Source organism: Ovis canadensis, chromosome 7, assembly GCF_042477335.2.
Source record: "Ovis canadensis isolate MfBH-ARS-UI-01 breed Bighorn chromosome 7, ARS-UI_OviCan_v2, whole genome shotgun sequence".
NCBI classification, from domain to species: Eukaryota; Metazoa; Chordata; class Mammalia; order Artiodactyla; family Bovidae; genus Ovis; species Ovis canadensis.
This window is the reverse complement of record NC_091251.1, coordinates 63,467,501-63,489,474: the sequence shown is the minus strand read 5'-3', so window position 1 is coordinate 63,489,474 and position 21,974 is coordinate 63,467,501. Positions and strand designations below refer to the sequence as shown.

The following is a 21,974-nucleotide window of genomic DNA, read 5'->3' as shown; positions in this document are numbered from 1 at the left end:
TGTGTTTCTTACAGTACTAAACATTTCATTTTAGTTGGCAAGATGAAATATCATCTTGTGTTCTTAAGAAGAAACAATTTCTCCTTCATTTACTTTGCCTAATCATTTCGATCGTGGTACAGATAAAACAGGAGAACTGGTTATTTCTGTGATTAGGACAGCTGGGTGGAGGACAGCAGCATGAAGAACAACTTCTGTGGCTTTCTTGAAATTATATTAACTGGAGAAAAAGAAGATAGGGTATTTCCTAACCACATCTCCAGATTTGTCTAAGAGGAAGGAGAAAAGTATATCATCCGTAAAATTGGTAACAAGTAAACATTTTTCCCTAAAAAAAAATTTGTTCTTTTTTTTCCTTTATTTCATGCATATGTACAAAAATCTACAGTATGTATTTTATAGGTAACTCAACTTTAGGATTGTAATTCACAAATTCATTTATATGTCACTTAACATTTTTTCAAGGTACCTTTAAAAATGGTAATTGGACTCCTAGACTGCTGTAGAAATTTTGTTGTAGTGAGGAAAGAGCCTCTTCAACAGAACTAGATTCAAATTGGGTCCCGCGTCTTGCCCTCTGTATAATATCTCTATGCAACGCTTAATACAGTTCCAGTGAATATTATCTGAGATGGTATATTTGATAGTATGCTAGACTGGATGGCATCACCGACTCGATGGACGTGAATCTGCGTGAACTCCAGGAGTTGGTGATGGACAGGGAGGCCTGGCGTGCTGCGATTCGTGGGGTCGCAAAGAGTTGGACACGACTGAGCGACTGAACTGAACTGAACTGAACTGAGTGTACCCTTGATATTTAGTCTGATTTTCCCCCAGTTTTTTGAAAAATTATAAACCCATGGAAAAGATACTAGAATAGTACAATGAATATCCATGTACTATTAGTCAAATTTCATTATTTAACATTTCACCATATTAGTGCACATGCATTGCTTTTTTTCACTCAATATATGCCTATATTTGTTGGTCTGTAAGCTGTAATGTGGGTTTGTGCACATAAACGTACATACTTCTGCTGAATCATTCTGAGAATAAGTTGGCATTTCTCTGCTTATTCTTGATCTAGGTTGATACAGTTTAAGTCTATCACTTTCCTCTTTGGATTTAGCCTCTAACTGTCAGCCGTTTCTCTGAGGGCTTGTTTATTCTCTCTTCTATTTCCAACATCCTATCTTACCTTCACCATTGAGAGTTATAACTCAGCCATCTTGGATTCAGAGCAGCTGCGGTCTTCTTACTTTGTACCCAGGAAACAACAAAAAATGCCCTTCATCTTATTTTCATTCTTTTATGATACTTAGAATATGGTAACCTATGGGGAAAGAAAAAATGAAATTGAGTTTTTATTTTTCACAAGGGGCTACAACCATGCCACTTACCTTTACTTAAGCCTTACTTACTTCTCCAGTAACCCTCTGAACTAGTTAGTAATATAACCATATATAGAAAACAAAGCAGATGCATTAATGTTAGATAATTTGCCCAGAATCTTATAGTGAGGATTTGAACTCAGGTACCTAACTCCAAAGCCCATGCTGCTTCCAGGACATCCGAGTTTTTACAGACATTTACTTTTAGGAATATAAGAAATACATTTCCTGTTCACCTTTTAGATTAAGTTATGCCTCTTTTCGGAGAAGGCAATGGCAACCTACTCCAGTACTCTTGCCTGGAAAATCCCATGGATGGAGGAGCCTGGTGGGCTGCAGTCCATGGGGTTGCTAAGAGTAGGGCACGACTAAGCGACTTCACTTTCACTTTTCACTTTCATGCATTGGAGAAGGAAATGGCAACCCACTGCAGTATTCTTGCCTGGAGAATCCCAGGGACGGAGGAGCCTAGTGGGCTGCCGTCTATGGGGTCGCACAGAGTCAGACACAACTGAAGCAACTTAGCTGCAGCAGTAGCAGCATGCCTCTTTTGGTCTTTGTTATGACTCTTATGGAATTCTTGGAAGAAATAACTCACTGGCTACATTTCATTCACCTGTAAGTACCTATTGTTATCTTACAACTTAAGCACACAGACTTCTTTACCATGCTCCAAACACAGTCCTTTGTTTCTCCATCAATACATTGCATAGGAGTCTATTATTATTTTCTGAGAAGGACTACATAGTACATAATTTAGACTTTCCAGACCATACATTCTCTGTTGCAACTACTCAACTCTTCCATTGTAGCACAAAACCACTATAACAAATACATAAATAAATGAGTGAGACTGTGTCCCAATAAAAGTATTTTCCAACAGGTCCTATTTGACCTGTTGACCATGGTTTGTTGACCATGATATTAATCATCATCATTTTATATGCCCATAGAATTTATATGCCAGGGAAATATTGAAAGGAACATTGTTGAGTGACATATAAATACCCATCTCCTCTCATGTATTTTACTTGTTTATGTGGATGCAGCGACCAGTTTCATATGTACCTTCTGCATTAGAAAACACAGATGAAGCAATAAATATATCAGGCACCTTTAAACATTGTGTCATGAAAGTCAGTTTAGTGAACAGAGAACATCCTATTAAAAGACTAGTGATTTCTTAAAAGAAAAATTTCAAGGTACATGACCCCTACCCTAAAACATATGGTAATAATATGTTCCATCTAGCATATTCTAGCCATATTCTGATTGCTATTTGAGGAATGTTGAATGTGCCTAGCACAGGCGAAAAAACAGAAACACAAAACAGATGTGACAATGGAAATTTTAGTATAATACATATAGGAGACTTGATGATTCCTGGGTCACACTATTCTCACACAAATAACATAATCAGGAGATCCATTTCTAATGATTTGTTATAGAAATAGAAAGGATGCATGTGTTATTTACATTTATATTTATTGTTTCCTCATTTTTGTCATTTCTCCTAGAGATAGTTATCTTAAGGGGAACTATTTCTCCTTCATGCCTATTAGTCAACACCTTTCTTTCCTAATCTATTGAACCTTGTATCTGTTGAAATTTTTGTGATTAATTCTAAGTAATTACATTGATATTGTGTAGTTTTTTCATATACGCATCGTATTATCTGTTGTTTGAAACTCTCCTTTCCTCACTTTTTCTCTTAGAAGATATCAACTCCATTCAAAGAATCACTTACCTTTTGAGAAGTCTGAAAAAGTTGTCTTCTTAACTATAAACATTTCTGAAAAAATACAGTGATCTTTGGCTCATTTAGTAGACTGGTTACTTCATGTGTATCCCAGCATTGTTGAGGAGGCTTTTTTCTTTAAAAAAAAAAAAAAAAAAACTGAAAAATGAAAAGAGAATATATAGCAAAACATGAGATGCAGTGATCAGAAGAAAGTTTAGTTGTAAATGCCTACATTTAAAAGAAGAAATATCTTAAACCAGTAATCTAAACTTATACTGTAAGAACATAGAAAAAGAAAACCAAACCCAGAACTAGCAGGAGGAAGGAAGTAGTAAAGATTAGAGCAGAAATTTTTAAAAACACAGAATAGGAAAACTATAGAACCAACAAAATCAAAAGTTGGTTCTCTGAAAAGATGAACAAAATTTACAGATCTTTAGCTAAATTGACTATGAAAAAGACTCTAATTACAAAAATCAGAAATGAAAATGGGGCGTTACTACTAATCTTACAAAAATAAAAGGGATTTTAAAAATACAGTGAACAATTGTATGCTAAAAAATTAGACACTCTAGATGAAATGGACAAATTCCTAGAAATATGTACACCAAGAAAACTGAAGAAACAGCAAAATCTGAATAGAATTAAAACAAGTAGTTTGGCAGTTTCTCTAAAAGTTAGACATAGATTTACTGTGTGACCCAGCAATTCCGCTCTTGTGTCTACCCAAAAGAATTGAAAAGAGTTACTCAAATAAATACTTGCACACAAATGTTCATAGCAACTCTATTCACAATAGTCTGAAGCTGGATAAAACCAAAATGTTCCCGTCAGTGGATAAATGCATAAACAAATTACAGTATATCTGTATATACAAAGGGATGAAGTTCTGATACATGCTACAACAAGATGAACTTCAAAAACGTTATACTGAGAGAAGCTAGACACAAAAGGTCACATACTGCATTATTCCATTTATTTGAAATATTCAAAATAAGTTAAGTCCAGAGAGACAGAAGCAAATTAGTTGTTGTCAGGGGTTTGAGAAAAAAGGGAGGAATGGAAATGACTGTTGAATGGATATGGAATTGCTTTTTGGGGTGATGAAGTGTTCTGGAACTAGATGGTGATGGTTGCACAATATTAAGAATGTACTAAATGTCACTGGTTGGAAATATAATGGTTAATTTTATGTTATATTAATTCCACCTCAGAGTTTTAAGCTGAAACATAAAATATTATTTAAAATTATTAAGTAGCATGATAAACTGAAAATGAAAAATGACTAGTGTTATAAAGTTCTACTGATTCTTTCTCACCAGAGCTGCGGTTTATTTCTCTGTGCCTTTATGATACTCAGTAGCCAGAATGACAGCCACCAAAGTGTGGTGATAACTGTAAAGGTTATTAAATATGGGGTGGGAGAATACTAAATATGTTAGTGAAGTCACAATTGTTTTCATTTGAGAACCTCTTCTCAAGTGCATCTAACAGGCTTTCCAGTTGAGGTCTTCTTTTTCCCTCAGCTTCCAGAAAGCTTGAAAACAAATTCTGCTACATTGACATCGTTTACTTTATGATAGGGTCAGTTGATTAGCAGGTCAGGGCTGCTAAATCACTGGATTTCAGTGCGGTACTTGATAGAGTGTCATGATATCTCTGTGGCATATGTTAGAGCTCTCTCCTCAGCCTTGTCATCCTGGACAGATGGTTATTATGGATCAAATATAGCAAGATGGATTTTATTAGAGATAAATGTTAAGTCTTGCACTTGGAACCAAAGAACACACACACTGAACAAGGAAACCATTGGAGGGACGTTACTTAATAGCAACTTGTATAATGAAGAGTAACAGGGTGTGATCTCTCTTAACCTCTCAATATGAGCTTGGTAGCACAAATGTGTTGTTTAAATGTAGTCTCAGAAACTCCTCTGCATTAATAAGACTACATCTGGGGCATTGTTCTCCATTCCGTTTTCCAAGAGACTTTGACAAATGGAAAATAAATTTGGAGGTCTGTGTCAGGGATGGTGGGGCAAGGATGGTGGGGAGGACATTCAAACTATGCCATGAGACACAGCTGATGAAAACAGGAATGGGCTAGTCTTGAAAATATTAGTACTCTTTTAAACAATGAGAGCTCTCCATAAAGAAAAAAGAAATGGAAAAAAGAACAGAATTGACTCCCTTGTGTGCTCATGAAAGCATTCAAGCAAAGACTGGGTGGACATTTTTCAAAAATGATCCTAATGATTAGAGTGGAAGTACAGGGGATTTCCCTGGTGGTCCCGTGATTAAGAATCCATCTTGCAGTGCAGGAGACAACAGGTTCAATCCCAGGTCGGGTAACTAAGATCCCGCATGGCACTGAGCAACTGTGTTCTTATGCCACAACTAGAGAATTTGTGTCCTACAACAAAAGATCCCACATGATGCACCTAAGACCCAGCATAGCCAGATAAATAATAATTATTTTTAAAAAAGAGTGGAGCTACATACCAACTAAAATATTCTTTCAACTCTAAGATTGTATGAATCTACATAATTTCTAAAAAGCAGGCAACATGAGGACATGAGGATGGGCAAAAAGAGAAAACACAGGGTTTAAACTAATAAAATTCAAACAAGTACTTAGATACTTCCTAAATTCAAAGCATTGTTTAAGTTACCATAAATATTTTGAAAGTGATGTCATTTTCAGATTTGGGTCCATAATCAATGAGAAGGTAACTTGTTTCCTTGGCCTTGTTTTATAGTCTAGTCTCCTGAGACAAGATCTAGGGCTTGGAAGCCCAGCACAACTCTCTTCTTCAGGAAAACCTGGGACACCCTACTACTCATTTTCTGCCACAAGTTCCAGGAGAAGACCACTCCATGATTCTGCAGCACTTGGTAAGAGTATGACACAACAAACCCCATTTTAAAAATGTTTCTTCCCCACCATCACCCATTAGTTTATGCTTCTGGCTACACTTCTAATTAGAAGGAATTTGATTTCTTGGGTGTCATGATGATATTAGGGCTTATTTGCATAAAGTGAAGTGAAGTCGCTCAGTCGTGTCCAACTCTTTGCAACCCCACGGACTGTAGCCTATCGGGCTCCTCCGTCTATGGGATTTTCCAGGCAAGAGTGCTGGAGTGGATTGCCATTTCTTTCTCCAGGGGATCTTCCCAACCCAGGAATCAAACCCGGGTCTCCTGCATTGCAGGCAGATGCTTTACCGTCTAAGCCACCAGGGAAGCCCTTGCATAAAGTAGTATATACTTAATAAACAACTTAATATTTTTATTTGGTCATCACCTTAAGAGGAACTGAATAGTGGAAAATGGAGCTTTAAAAATGGGACTAGTTTTCCCTCTTGTAATAAAAATATCATGTACTAATATTAATACTTTGTTCTTGACTACAGTTGATATAATGCTGAACAGTCTGCAAAATGGTTTTATAATATACATTCTCATTTCATTCATATAGCAGTCCTACTAGGCAGTGGGCATAATACAGGCTTTAACGCAAAACTGAGGCTCAAAGGAGGATATATTCATACACGTAGTAGGTGGTTTATGCAGACTTTCTGACTCCAAGTCCAATGTTCTTTGCATATTCGTTGCATCTATTCCTCAATTTTTTAAAAAATCGAGGTAAAATTAACATAAAATTATCCTTATTAAAGTATACAATTCAGTGACATTTAGTATATTCCCAATGCTATACAACCATTTTCTCTCTCTGGTTCCAAAACACTACCTCAAAAGGCAACTCAGTAACTATCAAGCATACACCTCTCATTTTCCTTACTTCTTTCCTTCATGTCTTGTGTGTAGCCTAACCAGGCCAGTCTATTTCATGTTGTGCTTACAGCAAGCCTCAGATATACTCTTGACACCCTATCCAGTCAATGTTTAAATGTGGGAATTTTGGATTATTCTTACAAAGAATCCTTCATATGAGAAAATTGAAACTGTAAAGCATGTTTATATTGAGGATAGGCCACCCTCTAAAATAAACATAGTCGACCAAAAGAAAATAGGTCCTAGCTGTTTATTCCACAGATACTTGTTATGCTGCTAACTTGTATATCTACCTGTCAGGGGCTTCCCCAGGTGGCACTAGTGGTAAAGAATCTGTCTACGAATGCAGGAGACATAAGAGACATGGGTTTGAGCCCTCTATCAGGAAGATCTTCTGCAGAAGAGCATGGCAACCCACTTTATTATTCTTCCCTGGAGAATAGTATGGACGAGGAGCCTGGCGGGCTACAATTCATAGTGTCGCAAAGAGTCGGACACGACTGGAGCAACTTAGCACACAGGCATCTCTGTCAAACCCAAAATTTGGTAAAATATTCCTAGCCTTTGAGTCTAGAGTATGCTTGAGGGTATAAAAGGACACAGTGATGGATTGTCATATTAGTCATAGAGATCTCTGGTTAGATGTGCCTACCTCTCCTTTTAGGTGATTGAGTATTTGTGCTGTTGGAACAAGCCCCTGTGATATAGACCAATATACTTATTAAGGGAATGGTAAGATATAGTATCTTTTCTCCATCTCCACTTCTGTTTCCCACCAAATCAGTTAGTCAGGGTAAAAACATGCTTTTGACTCTAGATGTGTCAGTGTCACTCTAGAAAAACATCTTGTTAGAATGCTGTGTGAGCACACACTGTGACAAAAAGCACTAATATAGGCTAGTATACTGTTACTAAAAGTTCAGGGAGGAAATGAGCTACTGGAATATTGAGGGGGAAGGGAGGGAGTTTATTTCATAAAAACTCAAGCTTCCCAGAAATTAAGGCTTGTGTATTCATTTTTATTTTGATTATGATGTTAGATATTAGATACTATGGATTCTCTCTTTTATGCCAGGTACAGTGTTATACATACTATATAAAAATTCTAGTAAGTTTTAATATTAACCTCATGTTACATGGGCTTTCCTTTGTGACTAAGCTGGTAAAGAATCTGCCTGCAATGCAGGACATCTGGATTCAATCCCTGGGTTGGGAAGATCCCCTGAAGAAGGGAAAGGCTACCCACTCCAGTATTCTGGCCTGGAGAATTCCATGGACTGTGTAGTCCATGCAGTCGCAGAGGCGGACTGAGCAACTTGCACTTCACGTGTTACAAATGAGGAACCAATATGCAGGAAAGTAAGCAACTTAGCCAAAACTTGGTATTCAAGGAAGCCCACTCATCTCCTGTGTAAATACCATCTAGTAAATTATTAGTCATTCCACTCTTCATTGTTATTTCTCAGTCTTAGATACTCTCTCTTGGTATTGCAGTTACTCATAAAATCTCTGGAAGGATTTCAGAGATAATCTATACCAATTTTAGCATCTTTTCAAAATATTTAGATGCTTTAGAAAATCATTCTGCAAAACACTAACTTAATAATTGACAATAGTTTTGCCACAATTTTTAATATAAACCTAATAATAATGGCTAAAATTTATTGTGTCACTTTCTGTTAGGTACTGCCGTGAGCATCTTTCTGTATTCCCTTTATTTCAACAGGTCCAGGAAGTTATTGTAGATAACTGAGGTTCAAAGAAGTAAAGTAACTTGCCCAAGCTCACACAGCTGCTATATGATGGAGCTGAAATTTAAATCCAATCAGCTTATTCTCTTAACTATTATACTTTGAAACCTCCCAAAAGTGAAGTCTGTATTCTAAATTCATGATTTTGAATCCAACATTTATGTATGTAATTGTGTAATGGCAACTAATGATTAGATTAAAAATATAAAAGAAAAATTTCCATTCCCAGGGCAGAGAAAAAACTGACCTAAAGAGCAATGTATTCTACTGCTAGTTATCCCAAAGTAGAGTGATGGGCTTTAGATTTATAGGAACAGTTCAGTTGACTCTCTTTATGTATATGGACTGTGTCTTTTGCTCAAGGGATACTGTATTAGTTGTGAAGAATTGGGTTTTAGAAAAAGCCTCCCAAAGAAAAAAAAATATTGCTGGTAAGTTTTATAAATAAAGAGTGTGCCAGATGTTGTTTATCTTTGGCACTTTTATTTGAAGGAAATATAGGCTGCCTCTTGGTAGGAACCAGATGCTAATGAGTGTTTTTTTCTCTCTTTATTGTATATAATTTTTCCACATATTAGTTATGAAGTTGCTTTTTTAGCTTTGCAGCCTCCTGGTATATTTACTATAAAGAATCCCAGCCCTAATTTAAATGAATTTCATTCTTTCTTAAACAATTGCATGTTTTACTCTCATATTATTTATGGCCCAGGAAAATACCATTTTTTTAGTTCTAAATTTTATAGTTTTCAAAAGCATTGTAATTAATGTTAGCCTTCTTATGTGTTTGTCTTCTTAATGGCAAACCCATCTGAGAGATCCTGAATTGGATCCATTATTTGTGTATGATTGGAAGGCTGCATTTAACACCCATTTTTTACAATAAAACAAACAAGTAGTAAATTTTAAATTTTACAAATAGTACCAAGTGAGGCTGGGTAGGCATATGAAAATATTCATGTTATCCTTTAATAAATAATCTGTATCTTAGAAAGAACTATACTTTAATTGTTTCTTAGAAATAAATAGTAACATCCAAGAATAAATTGTATAGAAATTAGTGCTGAAGTTTCCATTTTAACCACATACTGTTACAGGAAATATTCTTGTAGAATACTTACAGGATGATATCTCATATGACAATGCTTGTGTTTAATAGTTTATGTAACATATCTCAGATATTAGTATAACCTTAACTTTTCAGTTATTAAATATTTCAAATTTTTAACATAGTAATTTGTAGCATAGCATTAGCTTTTAGTCTATTTAATATGCTTTTAAACCTAATTCTTAGTGTGATATGAACATTAGATTTGTGTCTCTCTTAAGGAGTCATATTATTAAACTGACCTGTTGCACCAAATGCCCATCTGAAGATGAAACTGAGATAATGATGTAAAGTGCCTAGTAGGGAGCCTTGTACATAATAGGTACTTAAGAAATATTATTCCCTTTTCTCAAACATACTTATTGGTTGTTTGCTGTCATCTTCCCAGACTTACGGGATATGTATTTCAGAGTGCATCACTTCATTAGGAGTACTTGTTTTACACTAGAACTGGTTAGGAAGAATGGAGCTCCTGTCCCTCTATTCCCTTACTTATTCCTAAATCCTGGAAAACGAGGAAGGTACTAGGAGGGAAAATTCTTTCCTGCTCATTTGAAGTCTGAACTTTTCTAAAATAAATACTGATGAAATATACTGTTTCCCATGTACAGATCCTTTGCAAGCAAAGAAAGTCAGAAAGGTACCTCCTGGTTTGCCTTCTTCTGTAAGTACCACTTATTTTTATTTTTTTGACTTTGTGGTAAGCAAATTAATTTCAGGTATTCAGTATCTGCACACTGTCAGGATACATTCAGTTGGTGTCAGTAGGCATACTTCACATAGTAATTGTTCTGTGCTTCACAGAATCATTGATTGAGTTAAATCTGAATTCAGTGTTAGGTTTTTAGATTTCTTTGCAATGATTTGTAGCTTACTCATATGCTTTCACTCCGTGTCCCTGTCATTTGAATTCCCCTCTTGGGAAGAGGACTAGGCCGGTAGCTGTCAAAGAAGATCTCCTGTACAGGTCTTTTGATGTTTAATTAGTCATTATGTTGCTGAACAGGAGGACAGACAGAGATTAATAGCTGAGAATCTTAGAAATTTACATTTGTAATAATCCCAATGGAGCTAAAGACATTAGGATTCGACGGACATGTTCGGCTCAGCTTGCCTCAGTAGGACTGAGGTTATTAATATGCATAAATCACCAAGTCAGATGTTCATTGTGAATCTCTTGTGGATTTTAAAGCCTTCATTAAGCCTTTCCTAACTTCACCCTAGCATCAGGAAAGCTTTCGAGAAACTAGTTTGTTGATCCCTCTTTGCTCAAAAATGTATCCTTTGAGAATAAAGAGCTTCATGAGAATAAAAAGGTTGGAAAGGTTTGGTGAACAATCATTAATGGCCATGATAATCTGATGCTGTAGGGGTGTTTGCGCTGTTAAATATACTTTATTCTCTTAAAGAGTAAAAGTATTTGTAAATGAACCTACATCATAAATCCACCTACAATTTAAAAATCCCTGGTGTGAGAAGGGGAGATTTTCTTCCTCTCCCTTTGCTTAGAGCAAATGGGGTGTGGGTCTTTTGGATTGAGGCCGCATGCCTTGTAGGGTACATCTCTTTGTTGTGTAAATGGATGTTGGCCTTTTATTTGGCAGTACTTAACACATGGGCGCAGGTGCTGCTGGGTGAGTCACAGCTCATCCAAGTATACACTGAATGGAATATCCGGCTTGGCAAGTAGTAATCTAGAAGGAGCAGCATGAGTCTGAGCTTTTTATTTTTTATTAAGGCTGAAGTAGAGATACCATCTTTTTGGTTGTTTGCCTTCCTTCTTTCGTATGTTCTTCCCCCGCCTTCTCTTCTGTATGATACATGAAAACTCAAATTTGAAATCCTCTTTGAAATTCGCTTCCAGATGGATCTGAGTTTTATGCAGCCTAGGGCAGCTGTGCTCTGAACCTGCAGCCTACCTGGAAGGTTGGATTGCAGCTGCAGGCATTCTTAAAAGCTTTTGCTTGCATAAGCACTTGGACCCACTGGAGGCTGAATAGCTGCTTGATAAACAAAATGAACACAATGCCTCAAATCATTATTCCCGAAGACAGGATTTTTTTTTCAGCAACAGCTAAAAATAGTTGAGCAATTTACATTTTAACAGTTGTGTGCTTTGCAGGGGTAGGTGGTTCCACAGTAGAACATGATTTCTGCTAGATAAACAGAAGTCATATTTAAATCTGACAGAACTGCTAAAACATGGAAGGAAGTGTGCAGTCTTTCTGGTGATTTGTTACTATAATTCTATAAGAGTAACAAGTTAAATTACATATTAATATTTGGTAGAACTATACAGGTTTTAAAAAATACCAAATTAGTAGATGAAAAATTCATCTCATTTCTTTGCCTTATAATATTTTAAGAAACATTATCTTTTTGCTGTTTCATAGTCCTTCCATTTTTAAAACAAAAAGGCAAATAGGACAGAGCAGCCTGGAAAGAGAAGAGACACTGGAGGTCACCAGTGTTCCTTATGTCCTAATAGTAACTGCATTTACTGCCTGGAGGTAGTTCTCTATATTGTCTCAGGTCTTACGGATGAGCCACAGAGAGAGAGAAAGTGAATGAATTGTGATGAAAGGTTGATTTCTTTGAGAACCAATAGGCTCTCAAATCAATTTCACAAGTCAAGCCTACTTATGTATATTGTATTACTAGCTACTTTATTGAGGATTTATTAGATATGTTTCTATTAAAAAGATTAGAAATTATTATTTTCAATTCTTACTTAACATCAGCATTGAACATGATCATACTGCTTTGAAACCATGCTGAAAATAGTTTCTCAAACATGTTAAAAGTTATTAAGAATATATAAATAATAAATGCATTTTAATTGAAAATATACTTTAGATTAAATGCTGTGTTGAAATCTCAAGTTTTAAAAAAAGAATTTTTTTGAACTAAAAACTAGTACTTTGATAAATGATACTAAAATAACAAACTGAGAACACTTATGGCTACACTACTTACCTTTTCAATGTCTAAAACAAAGGGAATTTAAAACATTGGTTTTCTATTTGGATGCTTTTATTGAATATATTTAATTCATAGGCCTTTTACAGTGTGAATTGTTTAAAAACGGGTATAAAAATGAAAATGGACTATGTATATTTTATTTCATGGTCATTTGTAGATCTTACTTCCCAAGCTAGAAACTTCACCATAATATTTCAGATGTCACAGTTTGCTGCTGGTCCAGTCTTTAGTCATCTGTAAAATGTGTGTTACCTCTACCAAAGAAAGTGGAAGAGCTAGGTTAGTACTGCATCGCTCACACAGCTCTGGAAAAAGCAGTCAGGGTTACCTAACATGCCAAACTTGGATAACTACATAATTTGACCACAGACCGTTGGCTAGAGGCCTTTTCTTTTTATAAGCATGCTACATATTTAAGTATCATAGTTAACCTTAGCTTTTCCGTTCCTCTCTGCAGAACAGCTGAATGGTAATTTCTGTCTGTGGATAAAGGTCTGGTAACAGTGTATTGACATTATTAAAGCAGTATGGTCAGTGAGGTTAAGAAAACAGTATGTTCAGATCTGCTGTCTGAGTTATTGATTGGTTGTATGACCCTGGACTTGTCAGTTAGCCCTTGAGAAGTTTGGACTAAGTTCCTTTCAAGTCTAAAGTATTACATTCTTAGGGTTTTAAAATTAATATGCTCAGTACATAACCAAAAGGCATAACAGGCATAGTTTTCTTCTTACCAATGAAAAAATGGTGTTCTTAAATTAAGCATGTAAGTTTTCCACTTGTTTCTCTAGACAGGTTGAAATATTGAACAAAGTGAACTTTTGTAGCAGAACTATAGAGTGATACCTGGAAATTGAATTTGATCATACATACACCATCATTGCCTGCAGGGAACTAGTGTGACAAACAAGCATTTAGCGAATTAATTGTGTATACTTCAGTGAGTGGAGTAAAAGTGTGGACCAAGTACTCTGGAAACAGTAAGTAGAATTAACCCTGCCTTAGGAAGTACTAATGGCATCAAGAGTTGACATTTGAACTCTTGTTTGACAAGATTAGCAGCAGTTGATACAGATAAAAAGCATAGACATGTGAAAAAAATAAACACATTCTGAAGCCACATCTAGAAGTACAGCCTTAACTGAGTTCTATACCCGATACAGCCTTCATGCATTTCCTATAAGGCAGGCCCACTCTCCCATCTAGAGATGACTGAGGAATACGTAAGACCAACTCAGATACAAAAAGGGATAAATTGTTATCGTACTCTAGCTTGGATAAAAGCGTAAAGCCTCCTGACCAATAGAAAATAGGAGGCATTTGTAGTTGTTAAGATTATCTGGGAGTCTTTCTGAAGGCATGGGTGTGCTTTGACTTTGCAGGATGTCATCCTTCCTTTTTAGGGCTCCTGAACCTCCCCTCTCCTCCTCTTAACCACTGACTTTAGTCTTTGTTCTTTGTATGTACACAAGCTGTTTTTTCATCTGTATCAGATCTTTACTGAAATAAAACATTTGAGGAAATTTTGAAACACTGGATAGGGATTGAAGGCAATTGTGTTTTGTTTCCTAATAATTTGTGGGAAAAGTTAAAACATTTGCATTGTATTTGTTACCGCCCTTTACAGTCTCAATGTCACTTTGTTAGAATAACACATATCTTACCTGTGTGGGGTTCTGTGCTAACCATTATCTGTATCATCTTAATCTTTAACTTTGTCACACAAATATATAACTAATATCCTCTTCTTACAAATGCGGAAATTGAGACTTAGGTATTAATTTGTCCAAGATTACACATACAGCCAAAAATTATAACCAAACTTAGTAGCAAAGACCATTTTCAATTTGAATGTTAAAGCACACTGTGTATTTTGGCATACTCATAATATACCTTGGTATTTTACATTTAAAACAGTTTATTCTGTCAGTTATGTTTTTCTTGATCAAACTTATTCATTGCTTTCTTATTTAAAGACCTATCACCATCTGAAAGGATGATATAGAAAACTAGCACATACTTCCTCCTCAAGCAGATGGGTTTTGTCTGGCCTCAGCTGCTTTTTGTTTTGTAGTCTTAGAGAGTGCTTTTAAGTTCCCTGAATACCAAGTTTCCGTTTGTGAAAGGAGATAGTAATGCTTATCTCAAATGTTAGTACAAGGGTATTATGTGCCTAACATGTGCCTGGTATATAATAGACATTCAGCAAATGTTCCTTTTTTTTTTTCCTAGTTCCTACCACTACAACTAGAAGTTTAAAGGAATTTTTACCATTTCATGTTACCTCACCCCACTTTTTTTTTTTTTTTGACTGCTTCATGAGGCTTATGGGATTTTAGTTCCCCAACCAGGGATTGAACATTTAGAAGTGAGAGCACAGAGTCCTAACCATTGGACCTCCAGGGCATTCCCATACCATACTTTGTTGAAAAGCAAGGAAAAGTTTGAAAACATAAATATTATGATTATTTTTATAAAAAAGTAATATATGCACTTGGAACATTGTGAGTAGTAAATTGCAGCCACTGTTGTTAAGAAAGCATTTCTTTTCAGAAAAGAAACCCATAAAAGGAGGAAAAATTTGTTGAATCAATTCCTGCTTAGAATTCATGCTAATTATTTTTTGTTTTCTGAAGTATCAAGAGTCTGTACTTTCTTCTTCCCTTTATTCTATCATTGGTTGAAAATCTTTATGGTCCTCTGAAGCATTTTTCAGATGGAGGGAAGTTTCAGTTCAGTTCAGTTTAGTTCAGTCGCTCAGTCGTGTCCAACTCTTTGCGACCCCATAAATCGCATTACGCCAGGCCTCCCTGTTCATCACCAACTCCCAGAGTTCACTCAGACTCACGTCCATCAAGTCTGTGATGCCATCCAGCCATCTCATCCTCGGTCGTCCCCTTCTCCTCCTGCCCCCAATCCCTCCCAGCATCAGAGTCTTTTCCAGTGAGTCAACTCTTCTCATGAGATGGCCAAAGTACTGGAGTTTCAGCTTTAGCATCATTCCTTCCAAAGAAATCCCAGGGCTGATCTTCAGAATGGACTGGTTGGATCTCCTTGCAGTCCAAGGGACTCTCAAGAATCTTCTCCAACACCACAGTTCAAATGCATCAATTCTTCGGCACTCAGCCTTCTTCACAGTAAAACTCTCACATCCATCCATGACCACAGGAAAAACCATAGCCTTGACTAGACGGACCTTAGTCAGCAAAGTAATGTCTCTGCTTTTGTATATGCTATTTGTTCTTTATTTCTTGACTTGATGTTAGTATTTCCAAACAGAGATTTTTTTTTTTAACATGCTGCAGAAAATGCAGAATCCTGAAATAAGAAAGACATGATACACTTTACAGATTTTTATCACCAGAAAGTAAGCACCTAGTCATATTTCAGAATGCCTTTAAACCCAAATTGTGATCTTGTTCAATAGCATTTGAAAGCATCTTTTGAACAATTTGTCATGCCCTGCATCAAAATGGCAAATCTTAATTCATTTTCACTGTAATTGATGTTGACTTAAAAAGTAGTCACAACCTAAAATTTAAGAATTATTTTTTATTTGGTAGAGATTTTTAGGACTTCAGTGACTGTGACATCCTTGTTTACTGATTTGGCAGGAAATACTGCATTTCTCCCTGGTTTAGAGTCCCATGCATAGACTGATGACTGTTTGTTTCTTGGTCAAATATGCTAGTCTTTGTCCTCTATCTGTAAGTATGTATATATTATTCAACAAAAGGTATAACAGTTTATCAAATAATTTCTTCGCTTTAATTTTTTTGTTAAACTCCAAAGTGTATTTTATCTCCCCTGCCATTATGAAAAAAAAATTTTCTGATACTTCCCTCATAAGAAACTTTATTATTTCTTAAATCAAAGTAACTTAAACACCACTTTTTCTTGCTTTGCTGTGGACAGGTATAGAGTTCTATAACTTTTGGATTGGTCATTGAATGTAGTTTAGGAAATGATGCCTTCCTTTCTCCCAAACTTTTGTGGGAATTAATTTTGTTAGGAATGGCTTTTTTTAGTTAATGTGGATATTTTGTCATTTTTAATACTGAATTTTCTATTTTAGGGACACCCCTTGAGATGAACTGGAGATGTTTTGAGTTGTTTCTAAATCACAGAGACCACTGAACATGTCTAAAGATCTAGCATTCTCATGTACATACTAAATATAATTAGAAAAAATATTAAGTAAAGTCATATTAAATTCTGAGGGTGGCTAAAGTGAGGATTTTAATAGAAAAGAGAACAAATACAACTCTCTGGAGCTGATAGAAATTAATAACTTAGAAAATCACCATTTAAAAGATTAATGTTTATCTGAACCAGTAAGAAAAAGATCAAGAGTTAGAGAACTACAGAGATATTGTTACCTCCAGTCTATCCACAAAAATAGTGAGATGAGCAGCAAGTACTATACTTTCAAAGAGAATGTTCTCTGGAAGTCACTAGGAAGCTAGAGTAACAGTGTTTTTATAGACAGTTGATTGAGTCCCAACTAGCAAGAATCCTAGTGATTCTAGAATAAATAGTATTTACAGGCAGCACCAGCTTCAGCTGAACTTCATAAAGTGAACACTCCAGTTTCTGAACACGTGTTGGAATAGCTGTTTGCTTAGCTCCTTTAGCTGACAATCCTGTAGGATATACAACTAGGTACTTAAGAGTCTTATTTCAGACTGTTAGATAATCTGTCTCTATTTGAAGGCTACCTCTATATAAAATTTTCAACTGGCTGATTCTCTGACCTTATAGATCCTTCAAGCAGAAAAATCTTAGTATCTAAAGGGAATGGTTCTGTAATCTATTCCAAACTTATATTCGGTTTAGTCATTGAATGAAAGATTTTCTTCATACATTAGTGAGAAGAAATAGCCACTGTTTATACTGACAGTAGCTACTGTTCAGAACAGTGTCAGACTTGTATCAGTGTAGATAACGGGCTTTTAATCCATATTTCTAAGATGTTCATTTTTGTGACAAGCCAGCCCATATTTGATATGATTTTAAATTTAAAAAAAGAGAGAGAATGAAAATTTACTAGCTAGTGAGTCCAGTGATCCAGTTGTTTGTACTGATGTGATGGTACAGCCACATTGATATTTGTTGTTTTCTGACCTTTCTTTGTAAAGAAAGAACATGCTGAATTTCACCAGCTTTTGCAATTTATTGAACTCCTCAGCTGCTATATTTTAGATTTTTGAGATATTACAAACCAGATGTAAGATAGGACTCAGTGTGTGTTTGAGAGAGAAAGAGATTTGTATGGCTTTTAAAATGTAAAGTATTAGTTGCTCATTCGTATCTGACTCTTTGTGACACTGTGAACTGGAGTCCTCCAGGCTCCTCTGTCCATGAGATTTTCCAGGCAAGAATACTGAAGTGAATTGCCATTTCCTTCTCCAAGGGATCTTCCCGACCCAGGGTTTGAACCTGGGTTTCCTGTATTGCAGGCAGCTTCTCTACCATCTGAGCCACCAGGGAAGCCCCTAAAGGATATGTGGTTGAATTCTATAAATGCTTTTAGATTTTTAAGCCCACTGATGTGTCATTCAGCATCAGTAGAATCATAAAGTTTTTTTGGTTTTGTTTTTTTATCTAATAAAATACAGGATTATTTCTTCAAGTATAGGAAACAAGGTATAAATTCAGAAGTTCTAGATTTTATCACTGGGGATGTTTAGGGCTCTAGATTTTATTCTAAGTTAAGGAAGATATTTACATCCTAAGTAATTTGATGACATGAAATTTGGCATCACTAATATTCCTTTTGTTTAACTAGTGATGATTTTAGTTTGAAAAGTCATTTACTGTACTCCTATAATAATTTCAAGAACTGTAGTACTTCCCTGGTGGTGCAGTTGACGGGGATCTACCTGCCCATGCAGGGGATATGGGTTTGACTCCCGGTCTGGCGAGATTCCACATGTTGAGGAGCAGCTGATCCCTGCACCATAACTATTGAAGCCCACACGACTAGAACCCATGAGCCACAACTGCTGAGCCTGTGTGCCACAACTGCTGACGCTTGCATGTTTAGAGCCTGTGCTCTGCAGCAAGAGAAGCCTCCCCAGTAAAGCCCAACACAGCAAAATAAGTGAATAAAAATTTTTTAAATAATTGCAAGGAATGTAATGTAAACTGTACAGATAAGTTCATAGTTAGACTTCTAAGAATTTTTAAAACACTGCTAGCTCCAGGATAGTTTTCTTATTCTCCACCCCCCGACCCACGCTGCCCCTGTGTTTGTATTCATTGAACAAATTTTAAATGGAATAATATTTTTTAAAATTTTGACTGTGCTGAGTCTTCACTGGGGCAATGTGGGCACCTCCCTGATTGCAGAGTCCAGGCTTAGTTACCTGAAGACTTGTGGGATCTTAGTTCCCCAATCAGGGATTGAATCCACATTCCCCTCCACTGGAAGGCAGATTCCTAACCACTGGACATCAGGAAAGTCCCTAAACAAATTTTAAAGGGTTAGCCCTTCAAAGTTTGGGGTTTTTTTAATTACCTGCGTTTAATTAAATATATAACCCAATATGGGAGAAGGGGATGACAGAGGATGAGATCGTTGGATGGCATCACTGACTCTCTGGGCATGAGTTTGAACAAGCTCCAGGAGTTGGTGATGGACCCGGAAGCCTGGCGTGCTGCAGTCCATGGGGTCCCAAAGAATCGGACATGACTGAATGACTGACTGAACTGAATTATATATCTATAATATGGGAATATTTTATTAATTTTCAAAAATAATTTGGTTCTAGAAGTTGTTTCTGGAAATTTTACACAACCAAAATTTAGAAACTAAAACTTCACTTGTAAAATCAGGTGGTGAACCATATTTGGCCACAACCATGATGTGCGAACCCCAATGGCACCCCACTCCAGTACTCTTGCCTGGAGAATCCCATGGATGGAGGAGCCTGGTAGGCTGCAGTCCATGGGGTCGTGAAGAGTAGGACACGACTGAACGACTTCACTTTGACTTTTCACTTTCATGCATTAGAGAAGGAAATGGCAACCCACTCCAGTGTTCTTGCCTGGAGAATCCCAGGGACGGGGGAGCCTGGTGGGCTGCCGTCTCTGGGGTCATACAGAGTCGGACACGACTGACACGACTTAGCAGCCGCAGCAGCAGCAGCAGCATTAAAGAACATAAGTATATGCCTAGAGTAGATATAATCTTACCTTCATAAATCTACTTCCTATGAAATGCAGACCCAAAGAGAAAATAAAGTTAAGTATTTTTTTAGACATATACCGTTTTTTTTCTTTATTTGCTTTTAGATTGTTACTTGATACTCATTAGTCCTGTCATCATTTGCTTAAGTTCCTGGGCACATACGGACTTTCCAGGACAGTTATTTGCCCTAAAATGTACCTGACTAGGATAGTTGAAGAACCTTCATATATAAAGTAGGTACTATGATGTCATAATTTTTCTAGAATTTAAATGTCATTTTAGGTAATAATATACAGAATAGTTTATGGCATCAAAAATAAGTCCATGTAGAGATATATTATTAAATGTTTATTTGAAACAGTTTAGTTCAAAAAGTAATTTAACTTTGATATAAACTACTATAATTTTTTCCTTGAACTTACATATACATGTCCCCAGTCACCATATTTTTTATCCTGGTTCAACTTCCGCATAGAACCCAAAGCTAAAAAGGTAGTTCCTGGCAGCTTGAGAATCAGTTTGAACCCACCCGTGCTTGTGAAACAGATAGCATTCAAACGAGACATGTCTCTCTCTAAACATAAAAGCTACATTCAAAACTTGAGAATCTTTACTCAGATGACTAGAAAACTAACTTTTTTGTTGTTAACTTCTATAAATTTAAGTGAATATTTATGGTTCTTATTTGTTTTTTAGTTTTTTGATGGCTAGTGTTAATAATAAAAAGTAATAAAACTTAAGGCAGGAGGAGAAGGGGACGACAGAGGATGAGATAGTTGGATGGCATCACTGACTCGATGGACATGAGTTTGAGCAGTCTCTGGGAGTTGGTGATGGACAGAGAACCCTGGCGTGCTGCAGTCCATGGGGTTGCAAAGGGTCGGACACGACTCAGCAACTGTAGTGAACTGAATAAAGCTCAAATTTTCTGACTTGAACTTGATAATTTTTTAAATGTAAAACTTGACATTATTTGAAATAAATCTATCAATATCTTTTCAACATACTTATAAATTTTTAAAATCAGTTATTTGAATGAGAATTAGAAATTCATTGCTACTAGAGTGGAATGTGTTTAGTAAATCTCCACTGAGAAATTTAATTCATGCAGATTCATTCATTCAAGTGAATTCATTCTATTAAAGTTAATGACTATACAGTGCTTATCATGAATTAAAAATTCTTCTAGGCTTTAGATATTTAAGTAACAATAAACCATGGATCTCATACTCTGTCTTCAAGATGCTTATAGTCAAAAGATAACTTTGACCTTTGGAAATAAGCTAACTTTAAAATTTATTTCATTTGAGAAATTATTACCCTCTGGGAATGTAGTGGAGTATCCAGGACATGCTTTTTGAATTAAATTAAGAGGATAAAAATAAATACTGTGAAGCAATTATTTTATGTTATCTATAACAGGGAACATCATCTGTTAACGACTTTCTGCTCCAAGCTGTACCTTTCAGCTTCCTCCTACTCTGACTATTCAGAGCATCAAAAATAAGTTAACTTGCTTTTTTGGTACAAAACTCTGAACTATTTGTCCTACTTTTTTCCCTCAGTTAGGGGTTCCCTATTGCTCAGTTGGTAAAGAATCCGCCTGGAAAGCAGGAGACCCCGGTTCAGTTCCTGAGTTGGGAAGATCCCCTGGAGAAGGGATAGGCTGCCCACTCCAGTATTCTTGGGCTTTCCTTGTGGCTCAGCTGGTAAAGGATCTGCCTGCAATGCAGGAGACCTGGGTTTGATCCCTGGGTTGGGAAGATCCCCTGGAGAAGGGAAGGACTACCCACTCCAGTATTCTGGTCTGGAGAATTTCATGGACTGTATAGTCCGTGGGGTCTCAAAGAATCAGAGTGAGCGACTTTCATTTTCCCTCAGTTGTGCAGTTAACTCCTAGTGACACAAAATAATAGGAATAAATTTGTGCCCCAAATGGTAAATTACCAGTAATTCAGCTATTAACTCTGCAGTGTGCAAGGACTGATGTAATTAACAATGCATGATCATGATCTTCATAT

General features: G+C 36.3%; 1 protein-coding gene across 8 annotated transcripts in view; it reads left to right on the top strand.

The window, feature by feature from the left end:
• TCF12 (transcription factor 12) overlaps window positions 1–21,974 on the top strand; it is a 391,527-nt gene that overhangs the window by 299,134 nt on the left and 70,419 nt on the right. For all 8 annotated transcript variants that reach the window (XM_069596408.1, XM_069596406.1, XM_069596404.1 and 5 more), the window contains 2 exons: window positions 5,891–6,026; window positions 10,394–10,446. In XM_069596408.1, the coding sequence (XP_069452509.1) occupies window positions 5,891–6,026; window positions 10,394–10,446 (189 nt within the window). The remainder of the gene's footprint in view (window positions 1–5,890; window positions 6,027–10,393; window positions 10,447–21,974) is intronic.